The sequence below is a fragment of the Maniola jurtina genome, chromosome 8 (genome assembly GCF_905333055.1).
Source record: "Maniola jurtina chromosome 8, ilManJurt1.1, whole genome shotgun sequence".
Classification (NCBI taxonomy): domain Eukaryota; kingdom Metazoa; phylum Arthropoda; class Insecta; order Lepidoptera; family Nymphalidae; genus Maniola; species Maniola jurtina.
Window position 1 is genome coordinate 12,142,530 of NC_060036.1, and position 17,168 is coordinate 12,159,697.

A 17,168-nucleotide genomic window follows, 5' to 3' on the forward strand; every position below is an offset into this window, starting at 1 on the left:
GCTCTTATTTATGGCAAGACGTAGTTGTTCGTGGCTTCGAACTTCTGTTGTACGTCAATATGCTAAAATTATATACCCACTGCAAGTACCTATATAGATACCAGTTAATCATAGGTATCTAATAAAAATAACCTAAAGCTAACATACCTAAATAATGTTTAAATACATATCGAAAATTGCGGATCCAGCAGGATTCAAAGTCAAACCTGCGTCTTCTAGGTTCGCGCCCCACGCTCTGACCGCCAAACCAAGGTTTCGCTTACTTCCAGTGATGTATGTTAATGCCATCTAGCAGCAACATTTTGCAACTATCGAAACTACTTCCAAAAGCCCATACAGTACAGCTCTTTGAACGAGAAACGTCTAATAAGAAACTTCGTCGAGGTGTGACCACAAAATGAACCGCTTCTAACTTAACTTACACGAAGCAAAACCTTGCCAGTTTTAATGTTGCTAAATGGAGGTCCATTTTACAGACTTGGGGTGTATTTGCACTCCTAAGCATTCTACACCTTTAAGGAATGCACCCTTGAATTGAATCTAGGTCTTGGCAACCCTAATTCTGATAATCCAAAGTTGAGTGAACTCTATGTCGTGCAAATTATAGTAAATCAAAGTAAAATACAGTCCAAGTGAGTGAGGAAGGATGCAAGTGAAACAGAACAACAATGACTGTACAATGGCCATTAGTGCATTGTAAGTATACATCAGAGTACAATGGTATTCACCTACTACAAAGCTTAGACACTGACTTATACATGGTGGAATTTTGTAATTTATCAAGTTTCTTAGAGAGATTTCTTCCTTATAATTGATCCTAACGATCGATGCAATAAAAGTACAAGTTGTAATTTTTACAGATTTTAATCGGTTCGATTCCCGGGTGTGGCAAGTGAATTTTCCAAAATCTTTGAATGCAGTTTTCTTTCTATTCAAAAATAATAATATAAATAGGAATGTTTCCTTTGAGTAAAAATTTATATCTACAGTATTAAGAGTACTTTCCCTTCAGTTGGGGACTTCTAAAATTCAAAGTCTTTTGAAAAATAGCAAACAAGAGCTAAAAGCAGGAGTTCAGGAAAGCTTTTGATAAATAAGTAATAAAAACCTGTGAAGTTTATAGTGACTCCATATTATGACTCTAAATACTCTCTACTCTATGATTGAAACAAAAGAGGCCCTAAATGAAAATAAGAATCAACGAGAATTTAATAACTTTGATCACGCTGAAACATTTTGTTTACTTTATGTACCTAAACGTTTCTGACAATAACGCAAAGTGCGTCTCATCAGATTTCATGCAGTTATAATTATGGAAAATGAAAACAAATGGTAGACATCAAAATAAATCACATCGCTCATTTTAAATCGAGGTAGAGTCGAAACGGAGACAAAACATGGTCACGGGGCGCCGGCCTGAGCCATAGCAAAGAATCTAGGGGTGAATAATGCTGATTCACTCATGCACATGCTATAGTCCGAAACAAGACAAATAGCAGCCTCAAGGATTCCTCGAGGAAGTCTCGAGGAATCCTTATTCCACTTATTCCCATTTCGACTTAAGGCCGTCTGGATGCTGCCTCGGTTTCACCTCGATGCTGCCTCGACACCACCTCGACATCGTTGACCCAAATCTGCCTCAGTTGCAAGTGAGTTCAACTGCAGTAACCTGTTAAAAGTTGATGACCCGGGTCGCGACGCTGCTGCCACGCGCCTGCATCGGCTCTTGATTCTGTGGGAAATAAGTCTCCCGAGTTCCATCAACCCCAAATCCCGAGAACAGTGTATTCGGGCGATCGGACCGCTCCACGCCGACCGGCTGCCGAAAACTAAAAATAACCGCACACTCCTCAGTACCGCCGAAACTGCCGCGCGCGACGCCCGCGCACCTCGCGTATTGCAACCATGGCGGAGACAATCGAGGAAACTTACGAGACCGCGGTCACCCGCAAGGTGGTCCGCAAGAGCCTCAAGATAGAGGAGGTGAGGACTGTTTTATGTAACCGACGACACAAATAGACCGCGCACGCGCCGTCCACACACCTGCTCCCATAACAGATAACACATCTGACAGTGAACACCGAACGTAAACACTGCGATAACCACAACCCAACAAAGACACCTACTCAAATCAAACCAAAAGCTCTTTCAGAATCTCTCAATCCTACAGAATTATATAGATCACACCGCTTGTCTTGTGAGGTAAACCGGCTAGTTCCGCTCGATGTAGCTATAACGGTAAATGCTGTTTCCAACGAACTTCGCGAACCCGCGAAGGTTCCGTACGTCAGTGGAGGAAGTGCGATGCGCCACTTGCAATTTGTGGCGATGTAAATAGAACTGGCGGTTGAATGAAAATTTCCGTATCTACCTTGACGCGTGTGCATCGACCTATCTCGTGATATGGAAACACCACGTGTGACCTTGCAGCACAAACAGAAAACAACAAGCAACCAACAAAAGCTAGGTACACAACACATTATTTTAAACTGAAGAGTTAGAAAAGCTCAACCAATAAAACAAAGCAACGTTCTTAGTTATGCAACAAGGCAACAGGCAGCGTCGTTTCTTTTGAACGAGCAGCCGTCTCAGTCATAAAAAACTACAGATATTTCTGGGTGATGACATTAGGATTAGACAACGCTGCATATCCAGTCTACACGTGTAAGGGTTTAGGTGAAATCCGTTTATCGCGTTATCGCATGCCATGAGCAAACTAACAATGGGCGTCAGCGGGGACTACTGCCCGTTTCCAAAGCGCAAAATCCAATGGAAAAACGCGCCGTGGCATATTTTCGTCTTGGCTCACATCCTAGTTTATCTGCTACATTACGATGTTTATTCACAATACGAATACGAACATTAATGTGTGCGTCCACGGCACTTGTGTTCAGGTCTCTGCGAATCAAAGTAACCACAGCAAATATATTGATGAGAATCAAACAGTCTTCAAGGCGAACGCTTGATAGGTTCGGTAATCGCGTAATGCATTCTGTTCCAGTGATTTGTTTCTAGAGCTTTGTCCGTTTCTATATGAAGCTCGTATTAAAGCCTGTTGTACATAGAGTTGGCTTTACATTAAACTGACAGTACACACGATAGAAAAATGAGTATGTTAAAATAAAACATTTTGGTGTTCTAAGAAGGTAAACTAACGAGCATGTACATTAAAAAGTTGACGGTGACTTTTTAAAAAAAACGTAATTAGTAGTTACAAAGTTGAACCCTAATTTTAGATCTTTGTTAAAGAAACCAAACCAAACAAAAATAACCAAGGAAAAGCGGTAATTCATCTTTTAATTAAAAACGTACCCACAATTATTGGGATTCAATCCCAAACGAGCCAAACTGAAGGACGGGGCACTACGTACCTTTTCTGGAAGTTTATTTTTCCTTGAATGTAAACACTACATCAGCTAATTATATTATGTACGAGTATATTATAGCGGACGATAAAAGCAATACAACTATCACGATGTAAATGACGCTTAAAACACGAAGTACACGAATAATTATCTACATTTTATCTCGAAGTGGAAAAAGCTTAGGGTGGTGCCAAATCATTAGTTTGTTTACTTGGCAAACACATGCCTGCCAACGTGTGCGTTACGCAGCAGATCTGTCTCAATCTGATGAAAAAGTTATTAAAATCAAGTCAACACTAATTATAATTGTTAACACTTTTCTCTAATAATCTCTAATAAATAATCTAATTGTTAACACTTTGTTCTTTGTTCTATTTATCTTTCGGAGCTATATTTTTTCCTTTATTATGTACTAATATTATGCGATTGGTGATGTATATTACATTGTTTTCCCTGCATGAGTTGTGTGTTCGTAAGTGGTGTGTCACATTATCATATTATACCTACACTGAAGTGATATATTTTGCTCTCCTTATTCGGGCATGACTATAATTCTAAACTGATTTACCAATTAAGTACTTCTATTAGTATTTGTATTATAGAACTCTATTCGGTTCATCAGTCAGATCATTGATTTCTCTTTCCACCTCGTAAGAGAGTCTCCAGCTTCATTCCTGATCAAAAAAATATCAGCTGCTTTATCGGTGAAGAAAGGCGTCATGAGAAAGATCTTTTTCTTAACACTTTTCTAAATCCTGTAAAAGTCTCAAGATTTCGTAACTCAGAACTCGGAAGTATCGCACTTTATTGTAAGCTTTAATGATCATTCACTTTATTACAACCTCAATATTGAAGTTTAGTCTAAATTAAAGCTGATATTCGGGCCTATTATCACGCGATATGCGATTAATATACCGAATATCGATCCTGTATTGAGGAAATATTAACTGCGGTCTGCAATCCTAGAATCCGCAATACGGTATTAATATTGTAACCCCTCTTTGATAGTGTACCACCACCACCAATGACAATTTTCACATTCCTGATAATTCCCTTTCATATTAGAATAGGTTATAGGTACCTATAAACTAAAATTAGATTCAACCTTGATTAGATTTGTTTTGGTCCAAAGCGGAACTGCTACAATAAAACAAACATAATATTAAATTCTTTAAAAGCGTTTGAATCGTTTTTCCAATAAAATAAGTATAAAAGATGCTATTGTACAATCTATCTACTCGTACCTACTTCTAAATATGTAGGTATAACAATGAAAAGACTTGTACTGACTACCAGACTGATTGATCTAAGTACATGAAATTTTGAGAAAGATTCCTTTTACGTGGCACTCACTAAGAAAGGAATTTTGGAAATTCCACTTCCTCTTCTTGACCTTATCCCACGCTAGGTGGGGTCGGTACAACATGTCCTCTTCCACTCTCTTCTATCATTCGTAAACGTATCATCAACCCCTTTTATGTCCTCTTTCACCCTATCCATCCACCTTTTCTTTGTTCGTCTTCTCATCTTTTTTTTCTTCCACATGCATATTTATCATTCTTCTAGTAATGTAAGTTTCTTCCCTCCGCATTATATGCCCATACCATGCCAGCCTATTACTATTACCCCTCATCTTTTCTACCACTGCACTGGCGCTACTTTCAAAGTTTCCCTTTTAGAAATTCCACTTCTAAGTGCATTAAAGAGGGAATGATAGTTTGTAAGAAAGTCCGTCATTTTTTCAAAATCATTTTTTGGTTTTTGTACTTTCGATAAAAAATTAAGAAATACGTGTCTCATAAGTTCGGAAATTCTGCCCCAAATTAAAACTTATATGAAAGTCCACTATTTTTCAAGTTGGTCCATGAAAATTGGTATAAACACTTTTGGTTGAAAATGACGAAACGAAATGTTTCAAGACTTTTCAAATTTCCACCCCCTTACTGATTTTACGAAAAATTTCAGTCGGGCGAAGACAGGGCAGATCGGCCAGGTAAATACATACCTACCTACAGTAAGGTGGTTGGTTACATTGCCGTTGTATTTCAGGTCAGTCAACGTTCTGAAATCTTAGGGATTAATCGTGCAATGCACTCCGAGTCACAAGTGCGTTTCGTCGTCATTGTCTCAACTGATAGACGTCCATATATCTACATACTTACAGGTCTCTTGCAACAATTTCCACACAAAATTGTGCACTGTGGTGGTGGTGTGATTTTTCCAATTTTTTTAAAGAACTAATAACTACCTGATGAAAAAGGTGAATTTTAGTCATGCTATTCATGACTAAAATTCACCTTTCCCCTCCAACTAAGCGTAAAGCTTGTGCTAGGAGTGGGTACGACAATAGTGCAATGGGTGAGGTTTGAACCGCCGCGACCTTTCGGAATTCAGTCCTTAACCGTTGAGCTATTGAGGCTATTAGTAGAAGTCTTCCAGTGCTACGTTTCACCATTCAGCCACCTTGGTAACTTTTCTTTTTTCGATGCTTGGACGAATTTGTGGTTAATCCATCCAAGTTTCGATGTTATAATAGTAAAGTTTCAGACATATTATGGTTTCAAGAATTTTCCACATATTATTATTTCAAATACACCGCACGGTGCTCCTAGCAAAGAAAAGTGATGGATAAAATATAAACCTTAGTAAGTAAACTCATCGATGAGTAGTAACCCTTTATAAGAGATCTGCTAGTTACCCAGTGATGTGTGTATGTTTGCTTTATACTTACTATATGGTTAAACTTTATGTTCGAGACGAGGGCAATATTTTTGCATAAAGAACATGCTCACTGAATTTCATATCAATAAATATAAGTTTGTGGCAAAATAAATAATGCCTCTACCAGACCTTTATCAAAAAGTTCTTGATTGGTCAAAGTAACTGATAAATTGACTCCAACTCCAGAGACTATTTTCTTTTATTGTACTTGATAGCTGCTAGGTATTGTCAAGTAAGAGGCTTCGACCGTGGCTAGTGGCAAAGAGTGGCTTAACAATTATTTAGCGTTATGCTACGATCAAAAAGCCGCTTAACAATTATTTAGCGTCAATTTACGATACTGCGAGCAGTCGATTAGGAGTATGGGGTAACATACCTCTTCCAAATTAGCTTGCTTCCATCTTATATTACATCGACATACTATCAAAAAGAAAAAACTTGCATTCAAGCTCAGATGTGATCATAGCCAACATTCCAATGATAAAAACGTGACGCGTAATTTTAACTGGATGCAAGGCCGCTACATCCTGATCGTCGTGTTTCTGTAACTGCAATAAAACTGGAATAAAACTAACCAAATGAAAGATACCTATATAGTTATATACCCTGCATAGGGATTTATTCGGTTAGTTCAGTCAGGATGGTTTATGTTTTCTACATTTAGCGAAGGAATCGTTTTGAAAGGTTTTGTTTTGGTGCTTATGGTAGCTCCCCGTCGCGTCTTCTTCAACTGACACTCTTAGATGTACATACACTGCTGGATTTTTTTTTTCTCAAATTTTTCAAATTTTAATTTTGCTGCTCAGATTGTTTTTTAAATCATAAAGTGCTGACGTTAACTAACATTACAATCTTGCCTACGAGTAGAGCTAATAAGCAATATTATATTAACCTGAACTTATAAAAGTACTTATATCTAAGAATCGGTGTATTAACTTATCTTAGTTTATAGTTAGTTTTCATTGAAAGACACTTTGTTCTTGTGTTCTTTAAAATGCACTAGCATTAAATTTTCACTTTGTTCTACCTTGTGTTCTTTAAACTGCACTAACACTATAACTACACTAGCTCAAAAGGCTTAGTCCTTTTAAGTCTACGTTTTAGGCCTGTGTTGTCGAAGAGCTGGATAGCCTCGACGTTCACATGTTGGTGGAGCCTGTGTTCGTGGGATGTAGCATGTTTCAGGCGGGCTCAGAATACATAATATTATACAGCGTATTTTAAAAAGTCTGCCAAAATGTGAAAACCGGGTTTTGTATCGTACGTGGTAGGTACATACATACCTACGGTACCTACCTACTGTGTGGAATTTGTCTGTGACCCATTTCCAATAAATGTGCGAACCATCTAAGGCGGCTTTAGATATTTACATTGAGGTGTAACCGTGATTCTCCTGACGATACATATTTTAGAGACTTACCAAATATAGGCGTAGAACTTTACAATTTACATACATATTTTTACATCTAATTTTAAAATTTGAACTACCTACCTACTTTTTTAGGGTTCCGTAACTCAAAAGGAAAAACGGAACCCTTATGGGATCACTTTGTTGTCTGTCTGTTTGTCTGTCTGTCGTGTCTGTCAAGAAACCTATAGGGTACTTCCCGTTAACCTAGAATCATGAAAGGCAGGTAGGTAGGTCTTATAGCACAAGTACAGGAATAAATCTGAAAACCGCGAATTTGTGGTTACATCATTGGAAAAAAAATTAAAATGTGTTTCAATTTTCAAAATAAGATAACTATACCAAGTGGGGTATCATATGAAAGGGTTTTACTTGTTAATTCTAAAACAGATTTTTATTTATTTTTATGCATAATAGTTTTTGATTTATCGCGCAATATGTTGGAAAAAATACCCGAGTACGGAACCCTCAGTGCGCGAGTCTGACTCGCACTTAGCCGTTTTTTTCCAACTTATAATAGTGGACTTAAATTATTTTGTAGAGCTACTTATTCATTTTATCTAGCTTTCCCAAGCCATGGATCTGAGAGCACGGCATTTGATTCGCCAATCTGGTATCGTCTGACCAAATTGAATTTACTAAGGTCAATGACCATAACAAGCTGTAAAACATCAATTTTGCACCATAGCTGACCGAATTCGCGCGTTATTCCTCGCCAACGATTTGTCCGACCACATTTAATTATATCCGCTGTGTTCCATTTTCGCGTTGGGGCGAAACGTTTCGCTTCCGCGAGCTGACGCGGACCGATCGCCGCGTCTAGACTTGACATGATCGACAATTTGAATATCGAACGCACGCCAATTTGCTTTTTCAAAATTGCATCGCGTTCTGAAAGCTGCATTGAGGTCGAGGATACGTCATAATACAGTACGCACATATACCTGCACAGACCCCGCGCTAACCCGGTGCGGGTAACGTGCGCGGGTGTGCAGGGCGTCCCCCCGCCTCATACCCCGATTACCATCTCGACCTGTCGCGAACCTACCTACTATACCTACACATTTTTAGGGTTCCGTACCTCAAAAGGAAAAACGGAACCCTTATAGGATCACTTCGTTGTCTGTCTGTCTGTCCGTCCGTCCGTCGTGTCTGTCAAGAAACCTATAGGGTACTTCCCGTTGACCTAGAATCATGAAATTTGGCAGGTAGGTAGGTCTTATAGCACAAAGAAAGAAATAAATCTGAAAACCGCGAATTTGTGGTTACATCATGTAAAAAAAATTAAAATGTGTTTTAATTTACAAAGTAAGATAACCATATCAAATGGGGTACTATAATAATATGAAAGTATATAGAACCTGCGCATTCTAAAACAGATTTTTATTTATTTTTATGCGTAATAATTTTAGATTTATCGTGCAAAATGTCGTGAAAAATTCCCGAGTACGGAACACTCGGTGCGCGAGTCCGACTCCCACTTGACCGGTTTTTTTAGTTTTACTGTTTCGCCATGGGTTCGAGGCCGTTTGACACGTCAGTATCTACTTCGCAGGTTCGGTATCGGTAAAACCATAGTAAAACGAAGCAAAATTGGTATTTGCGTGCACCTAGATCCAGCAGTCGTTTTATTTCCGAGATCATTCTGGATCGGACATGCGTCAGTCGTAAAATCGCGTCAAAGAAAATCGCTTGCATTAGCTGTACCTAATGTAGGAAGGTAACTACCAGTTTTCGTTCGTAAGAAAACATCGATCCAGCGAGTGTTTCCCGAGTTTATTTAGAGTCGGAAATCCGTCACAATCGTAAAATCACTACTCCAATTGGGTCAAACGAAATTTATGACGCCGGGGATAAATAATAGCGTTTCGAAATTATAATATAGCCCGTCTCTAAACTATCCAAATGTGTTGTTCTTTATTACAGAGAAACACGAAGCTACGAATAAACTACGAATATTGTTATTGTTATATGTAATAATGATTTTTCCTATTAGGATTTTTCCGTAATTAGTTAACGTTGTCAACCAAAAAATGCGCCCTTTTATTTTATTTTTAGAAAAAAGGGCGCAGGGCAAGAATTAGGATACAAAGAGAGACCGAATGGCATTCTAAACAATGCATCGTCTTCAGTCTCACTTCCCATACGAACAACAATGTAATAAAAGCGAATAATATAAATCTGGCGAGTGTTTTATCCCCAAGCTAATAGCCGGCTGGAGTGCGATCAGACGGCATGTAACGCTCGTCAATTAGGCGAATTCGCACATTTGGCATCCTTCCCGACAGTTGTTGTGCAGCTATCTGCTTATTCGCGGAACAGACTGCGCCGGCCATGTCCTTATATGGTCCTAACTCGTTTGAGCATCAGTACAAGTACAAACCTAAAACCCCGGTCAAACCTTTGTGTGATAAAGGATGATAATATTATACGTAAAAAGAAGTGGATAAGTTATGCACGCGTCTACGTGAAGACTAAAAACTATCACATCTGGGTCACATTAATTTGTAGAGCGCAAAGCTCTTGTTGCATCAAGTCTTCAATTCGTCGATACCCCAAAGCTGAAATACGAAAGTCTTTATGGTTGTAGAATGTATTCTTTACCGAATATTTTATCCTACCTGTGATGGCTATTGATGTTTATTTATAATTAGCCCTTATTTATCCATTACTAGAGGATGCCCGCGACTTCGTTCGCGTGGATTTAGGTTTTAAAAGATCCTGTGGGAACTCATTGATTTTCCGGGATAAAAAACTGCCTACGTCAATTACATGGACGCAAGGCTACCTCATTACCAAATTTCATACAAATCAGTTAGGCGGATAGGTCTTTAGGAATCCCGTGGGAACTCTTTGATTTTCCGGGATAAAAGCCTATGTCCCTTCCCGAGAAATAAGCTAACTCCGTACCAAATTTCGTCAGAATCGGTTAAACTGTTGGGCCGTGAAAATGTAGCAGACAGGCAGACAGACGGACAGAGTACACACTTTCGCATTTATAATATTAAGTATGGATTTATATATTATATAATATTTTGTCAGTAATGACGTATGGCGCTGAAATGTGACCACTCACACTTGGCCTTCTCAACAAGTTCAAAGTTGCTCAGCGTGCTATGAAGTGGGCTATGTTGGGTGTCTCTTTGACGGACGAAATCCGTAACGAGGAAATACGTATGAACCAAAGTGATTGGCATAGCTCTACAAATGAGCCAGCTGAAGTGGCAGTGGGCAGGCCATGTCTGTCGCAGAGCCGATAACCGCTGGGGCAGACGTGTTCTGGAGTGGAGACCGCGTACCATACCAACACGAGACGGTCGCTGTTTGTAAATAAATTGTATTTTATCGCCATCCCTTTTTAATTATGATACACACCAGAAGGTTTTCGAACTACCGCTGTAAGGTTAATTACATGCATTACTCTAGAAATAAATCACAACTTCCGTCTGACAAAAATGCCAAGCATTTCGCCCACGATGCCCCTAATAACATTATGATTTGTGGTTATTTTAGAATTCATGAACTTTTCCGAAGCACCCCATTTTTGAAGTTAAAGTACCTTTAAAATGATTTTAGGATAAATATTGTTTGCATGTTAATTAATGTAATTTTTCGACTTATGAAAATTGAATCCACACTTAATAACACTTTAATATTACTCTTACATTTTATTATTTCAAAAACTTTAGGCGCGGCGGCCGTTTGAATCAACACTTTTCGCTGACAGAACATTATCAGCCTCGCCGTTCCAAATAAAAAGTTTTTAGTATAGTAACCTACGCCCGCAGCCGACGTCAGCGTGAATCTATCGGTTTTTAGGGTTCCTTACCTCAAAAGAAAAAACGGAACCCTTAAAATCACTTTGTTGTCTGTCTGTCTGTCTGTCCGTCCGTCCGTCCGTCTGTCAAGAAAACCTATAGGGTACTTCCCGTTGACCTAGAATCATGGAATTTGGCAGGTAGGTAAGTCTTATAGCACAAGTAAAGGAATAAATCCGAAAACCGTGAACTTGTGGTTACATCATTAAAAAAAATTAAAATGTGTTTCAATTTTCAAAGTAAGATAACTATACCAAGTGGGGTATCATATGAATATGGTTTCATGCATAATAGTCTTTGATTTATCTTGCAAAATGTCCAAAAAAATACCCGAGTACGGAACCCTCAGTGCGCGAGTCCGTGTATGTGCCCTGCCCATTGCCACTTCAGCTACGCCACCCATTGAGCCATCTCGGTTACTCTGGTTCTTTTGATTACGCACAGAACCTCTACATGAAGCTTACAAAGTCCTTCATGTTAATATGTATGTACATATAGTACACTGTACAAGTCGTAAACCCTGAAAACATGCTAAATACCGAGTGATTCATGTCATCAACTCAACAAGGCTCAACACTCTCTAAAATATGTTAACAGGTTCTTTGACTCGATAAACTTTTTTCCAATGTCACACAAAGTCATTGATAGCAAGAACTTTTCTATACTACTCGTAGCTAGTGTCAAACTAATAACTAGTAAAAAATCAGAAAACTAAAAAAAAATAACTTCCTAAATAGTTTTTGACTGAATTTATGATGATATTCTTACTGAATTTATGCATTTAATAGCTCGTTCACACAGGCTGCGTAAGAGTTGCGTAAGCGTAGACGTAGCGCGTACCATTGCGTTGTAATGTATGGAACTTTATGAAACATGGCACACCGCTTGCGTAAAGCGTGGACGTGTGCGTAACCCGGTGTGTTAGGAGTTTACGCGCGTCACTACGCACGTGTCGCGTGTACGTGCTGCATACGCAATTGGTGTGAATCGGCCTTTAGTCAATATTGATGATAGGACGTAACCAGCAAATTGGATTAGAGGTGATCGCGATCCTCACAATGTACGAGTACCTACCTACCTGTCAAACTACGGCATGGGCCTCGTAGACCTAGTCTTATTTTTGTTATGGTATCTTCTTGTCAGGACGAAATCTGTCGACGAACAAGGCTCGAGGTCAAGTCGCCTTCCCCGGGCATATCCTCACAGGTAGCTTATCTACCTCGACCATTTGTTTCTGTCCTTTTCCTTTACCTGAGTCTGTGCCTTTTTCAGCACATGCCTGGAGTCTGGACCCTGTCGAGTTCAGTGGATTGGTATCTTCCATGATATTAGGTGTCAAATCCGGTGTATGGGGTATCACATCTATTATGTTAGGTGTCATGTCCGGTGATTGGGATGTCATGTCCAAAGGGTCCCAGGGCTTCGTGGCCAATGATGCCTTAGTTGGGAGGCGCCGTAGATAGGAAATTTTATTGCACACAAACATGAAATAACCAAGACAAAACAAAGAGACTAAAAACTGAAAACAATTATTGTAGGTAGGCAAAGGCAGCCTTATTGCTCCCAGCAATCTCCGCCAGGTAAAAGGAGAAACTAGGCGTATAGATGCTAGGACTGGGACTAGGAGCTCCCAGGGCGGGGGTCATCCTTCTTACCGTGTCCTATTCGGCATCACGGCTCGAGCACATAACTCTGAAAAGTTAGAGGTGCGTGCCCCGAATCGAACCCCCGACCCTCCGAATAGGAGGAGGACGTCTAACATCGTCATGCTATATGGCACACCTTTATATCATATAATATCCAGTTACCTACTTGTATACCTAATGTCCATTTCGGTGACGCGGGTAAATTCTTACTCATACTTATTATGGCTAAGTATCACTATCCATATTATAAATGCGAAAATTGTTTGTTGATATATTGGTTTGTCCATCAATCACATCGCAACGGGCCAACGCGACGGATCGACTTGACTTTTTGCATGGTTGTAAGTTGTAACCTACCTACCCATACCAACCAATGTATGTACCTAAAGACCTGGAGAGTGACATAGGCTACTTTTTGTCCCGGAAAATCAAAGAGTTTCCACGGGATCTTTAAGAACTAAATCCATGCGAGGACTTCGTCTGTGTTGGTTTTAGCTGGCGGGCGTGCTCTGCCTTTTTGGAGTGTTTTTTTTTTTGTTAAAACTGACGGGAAAGCGCTCTAAGGGGGTGCCGTGCGTATGTCGGCGAGCACCGACACAGACGGGATCCATACTTGTATAGTTTAACTAACTTGTTACAAATAACTACAAACTTGACATTGGCTAATCTTTGTAAAGCCAGACGAGAGAGAGAAAAAAAAAACCATGCGATCCTGGGCATCAACTAGTTTGAATATAAGTACATACTTCCAAACTGTAACAGACAATGCACTGAACAATCACCTCGACATTGGCGCTGTGTTGTCGCGCCGGTGCTATTTCTGCCCGCGATCGTTTTTCATTTTTGTTGGAGTATGAGGCGATGACGTCACAGTTATGCTTGTCATTGTTACAAGTTGCATCACTGCGTAATTATATTCCGGTTCATGCTTTATTGTTTCGTCGGTGTGCATTCAAAAACTGCTTTATATTTTTGACTGACAACGTCTTATAATTCGATAGAGCCGGCTGCATGCACGAAAAAACATGACTCATGCGGCGTTACCTCGCTCTGAGGCGTTCCATGTAAGGCTTGAAGTGCAAGCGAGAGCGCGGAACGAGCGACAAAGAAGCACAATCGGCCTTTGTTGTCACGTTCAACTATCGTCAGTAAACCGACTTTACAGACAACCAATTTTTTTTTTTAGAATTTTCGTTTTGGATGTCATTTTGTACAATTTTGAAAGTTACGTATGAACGAAAAAACCTGTTCTTTAGCGTGTGTGCTAGTTCAGGCGATAACCTTCTTAGCTATGTGATTTTATTAAAGATCCCGTGGGAACTCTTTGATTTTCCGGGATAAAAAGTTACCTATGTCAACTTCCGGGATGTAAGCTACCTCTTTACCAAATTTTTAAATCGGTCAAACGGCCTTTAAGAATCCAGTGGGAACACTTTGATTTTCCGGATGAAAAATTAGCCTATGCCGTCCCCGGAATATAAGCTTACTCTGTACCTTTCTTCAGAATCGGTTAAACTGTTCGGCCGTGAAAAGTTAGCGGACAGACAGACAGACAGGCACACTTTCGCATTTAAGTATAGTATTGAAAGTATGGAGTAAATATGGAAGATACAAAGGACAAAATCAAAGCCAAATAATATACTTAACACTGAAACCAAACAAACAGGGGCTCGTGAAACCTAACGTCCCGTGTTATAGTAATTAGGATAATTAGCTAATCAGATCAGAGTAGATTAAATCTACAGTTAATCCTCTTGGCAAAATTTCCACGACGTCTACAGTTAGCGTAGCAGATCCGTTCCACATGCTAAGGTTTGAATTGGTATTAGACAAGATTATAGGTTTTGAAGGGCTTCGATATAAAGTAGATACGTAGGTAGTTATGCTCTGAAAGAGGCATAATGCCCCACACCACCCATTCCAGTCCAAAATTTTCCTCATCATGAGCCATCGCCGGCTCGCTACACAGCACGGGTCTCCTCTCAGAATGAGAAGGGGTTTGGTGATACTTAGTCAATTTTTTGGCGGACTTCCTCGCGATGTTTTCGAGCATTAAGAGGGGTCTCTCCGTCACTCGCTCCATACAAACGTAGTTCCAAATTCATTTGTATATTAAGCAACCAAAGTCCATGAAATTTTGCAAACATATTCTAGAAACTAATATGTATGCCTGTGGTTTTCCAGATTTCTGTTTAAATATTCGGTTTCAAAGATACGCGGTCTTAAAAATTCACATACTAATCTTTGAGCCCCAGTAATTTTAAAACTACATATTTTTACAAAAATCTAAAACACCACAGGCACAGATATTAGTTTCTAGAATATGTCTGCAAAATTTCATGGACTTTGGTTGCTTAATATTCAAATGAAATTGGAACTATGATTGTATGGAGTAAGTGACGGAGAGAGCCCTGGGCCCTGTTAAAACGCACATGACTCCGAAAAATTAGACGTGCGCATCCGGGATCGAACCCTCAACCTCCCAAACGGAAGGCAGATATCAGCTATCACTATGCAAGGATATATCTATCAAAGCTGAGTAATCAGAATATTTTCAATTGCTATGGAACATCTCATTTATCGTAATCGCTTAGCTATAATCACTTTGTTTAAAATAATATCTCAATTTTATTTTGATTTTGTTTCTAGGTTGGAATGTTTTTCAGAACATACGTTTCCGTTCCCCCTAATGAAGAGCCGTAGTCCAAACTCAAAACACAAGACACAGGTTTCAAAATACCACTAATTTGACAGCCAACTGACTCGGAGGTCAATGACACACGTGACGACGATCATACTTCCTTTAACGCGATCAAGCTATAAATACCTATCTACTATTTACTTAGAATAGAAATAGAAAACTTTAATATTATGTAGCTATTTCTTAGGGCCATAGCAGACACGATTGTTTTGAGCATCAGTGATCGGTGATTTAGCTGTTTTTCGACGCTGCGTTTGAACGCTTTACTCGGCACAAATCCTTATACATACGTACCTAAGTGTATATACATACAAGCTCTAGTCACAGCAACCAAGTCTAGAGATTAAATACAGCAAGTCGTCAAAACCCTATGTAGCATCGAAACAATCACTAAAATGCGCGATTCCAATACAGCGATTGAATGCAATTCGTCAAATCGCATTAGAGCATCACAACAATCGCTGAAACGCGCGATTTGATTGGGCGATCAAACGCAGCAAGTCGTCAAAACGCGATGCATTACCCTGCATTATCATTGGTGCATCGAGTTTTGAACGTACAGTCGCCGAACGCTGATGCTAAAAGCATCGTGTCTGTTATGGCCCTTAGGTAACTCTTCTGAAAGGCGCTGGGAGTAACCTACAGGTGTTCTTAGGATTTCGTACTAAAAGAACGAACCCTTATAGTTTCGTCCTATCCATTGATTTTGAAAGTGGTCCTAACCGTCCCGCGTCCGTCTGTGTATCATAGCAAATTTTGAAAATAAACTAAAAGAGCTATTAATTAATTTAGTTGAGCTAAAGGAAGCAATTATCGCTACACAGATGCATTTTAAATTGCTTAAATTTTTTCTTTTACTAAACATGAAAAGCGAAAGCTCTTTATGTTTGAAAGTTTCGTCTGGTTTGACTAAAATTTTATTTACCTCTTTATAATATTGGTAATATGGATTTTAGTAAGTTGGGTGAGCAATGTCCGAAGTCGGTAGTTTGGTGGATGATAAAATATGGACGTTCATATATTTTTTTCTTTAAATACTCCTTATCTTTCTCACACTCAAAAGTTTTAATTTCACATATTTAGAGTTCCGTACCTACCTCAAAAGGAAAAAGAGAGTGTGAGTGTGAGTGTGAGAGAGGAGTGATCCTGTAAGGGTACAGGATTACTTTGTTGTCTGTCTGTCTGTTAAGTAGGTATATAGGTAGGTAGGTAGGTGAATGGAAAAAACTATTGAAAAATATTTTTTAATTCTCCGGAGTTAAATCACGCACATGTCATGTTTCGCACGCCCAATGACGATTATAAAACACTTTTCTACAGAACTTTAGATTTCTCAATTAAAAGTAGAGATTTTTTTATTAATAAATCTGGAGCAACGACCTATTAGAGGTTACTGGAACATGTTTACAGTTGTTATTGAAATAATGGACGTCTTTGAAATCTATTAGTCACAGATCCAAGTATATTATTGTCGCACAAATTGAATTAGTTCGTTCTAAATCTCTTGAA

At 39.2% G+C, this 17,168-nt stretch overlaps 1 protein-coding gene across 1 annotated transcript in view; it reads left to right on the top strand.

Moving 5' to 3' along the window:
• Positions 1 to 1,801: 1,801 nt before the first annotated feature.
• Positions 1,802 to 17,168, top strand: part of LOC123867734 (tropomodulin-1) — a 78,520-nt gene continuing 63,153 nt past the window's right edge. The window contains exon 1 of the mRNA XM_045909958.1: positions 1,802 to 1,983. Within this exon, the coding sequence (XP_045765914.1) occupies positions 1,906 to 1,983 (78 nt within the window). The 5' untranslated portion in view covers positions 1,802 to 1,905. The remainder of the gene's footprint in view (positions 1,984 to 17,168) is intronic.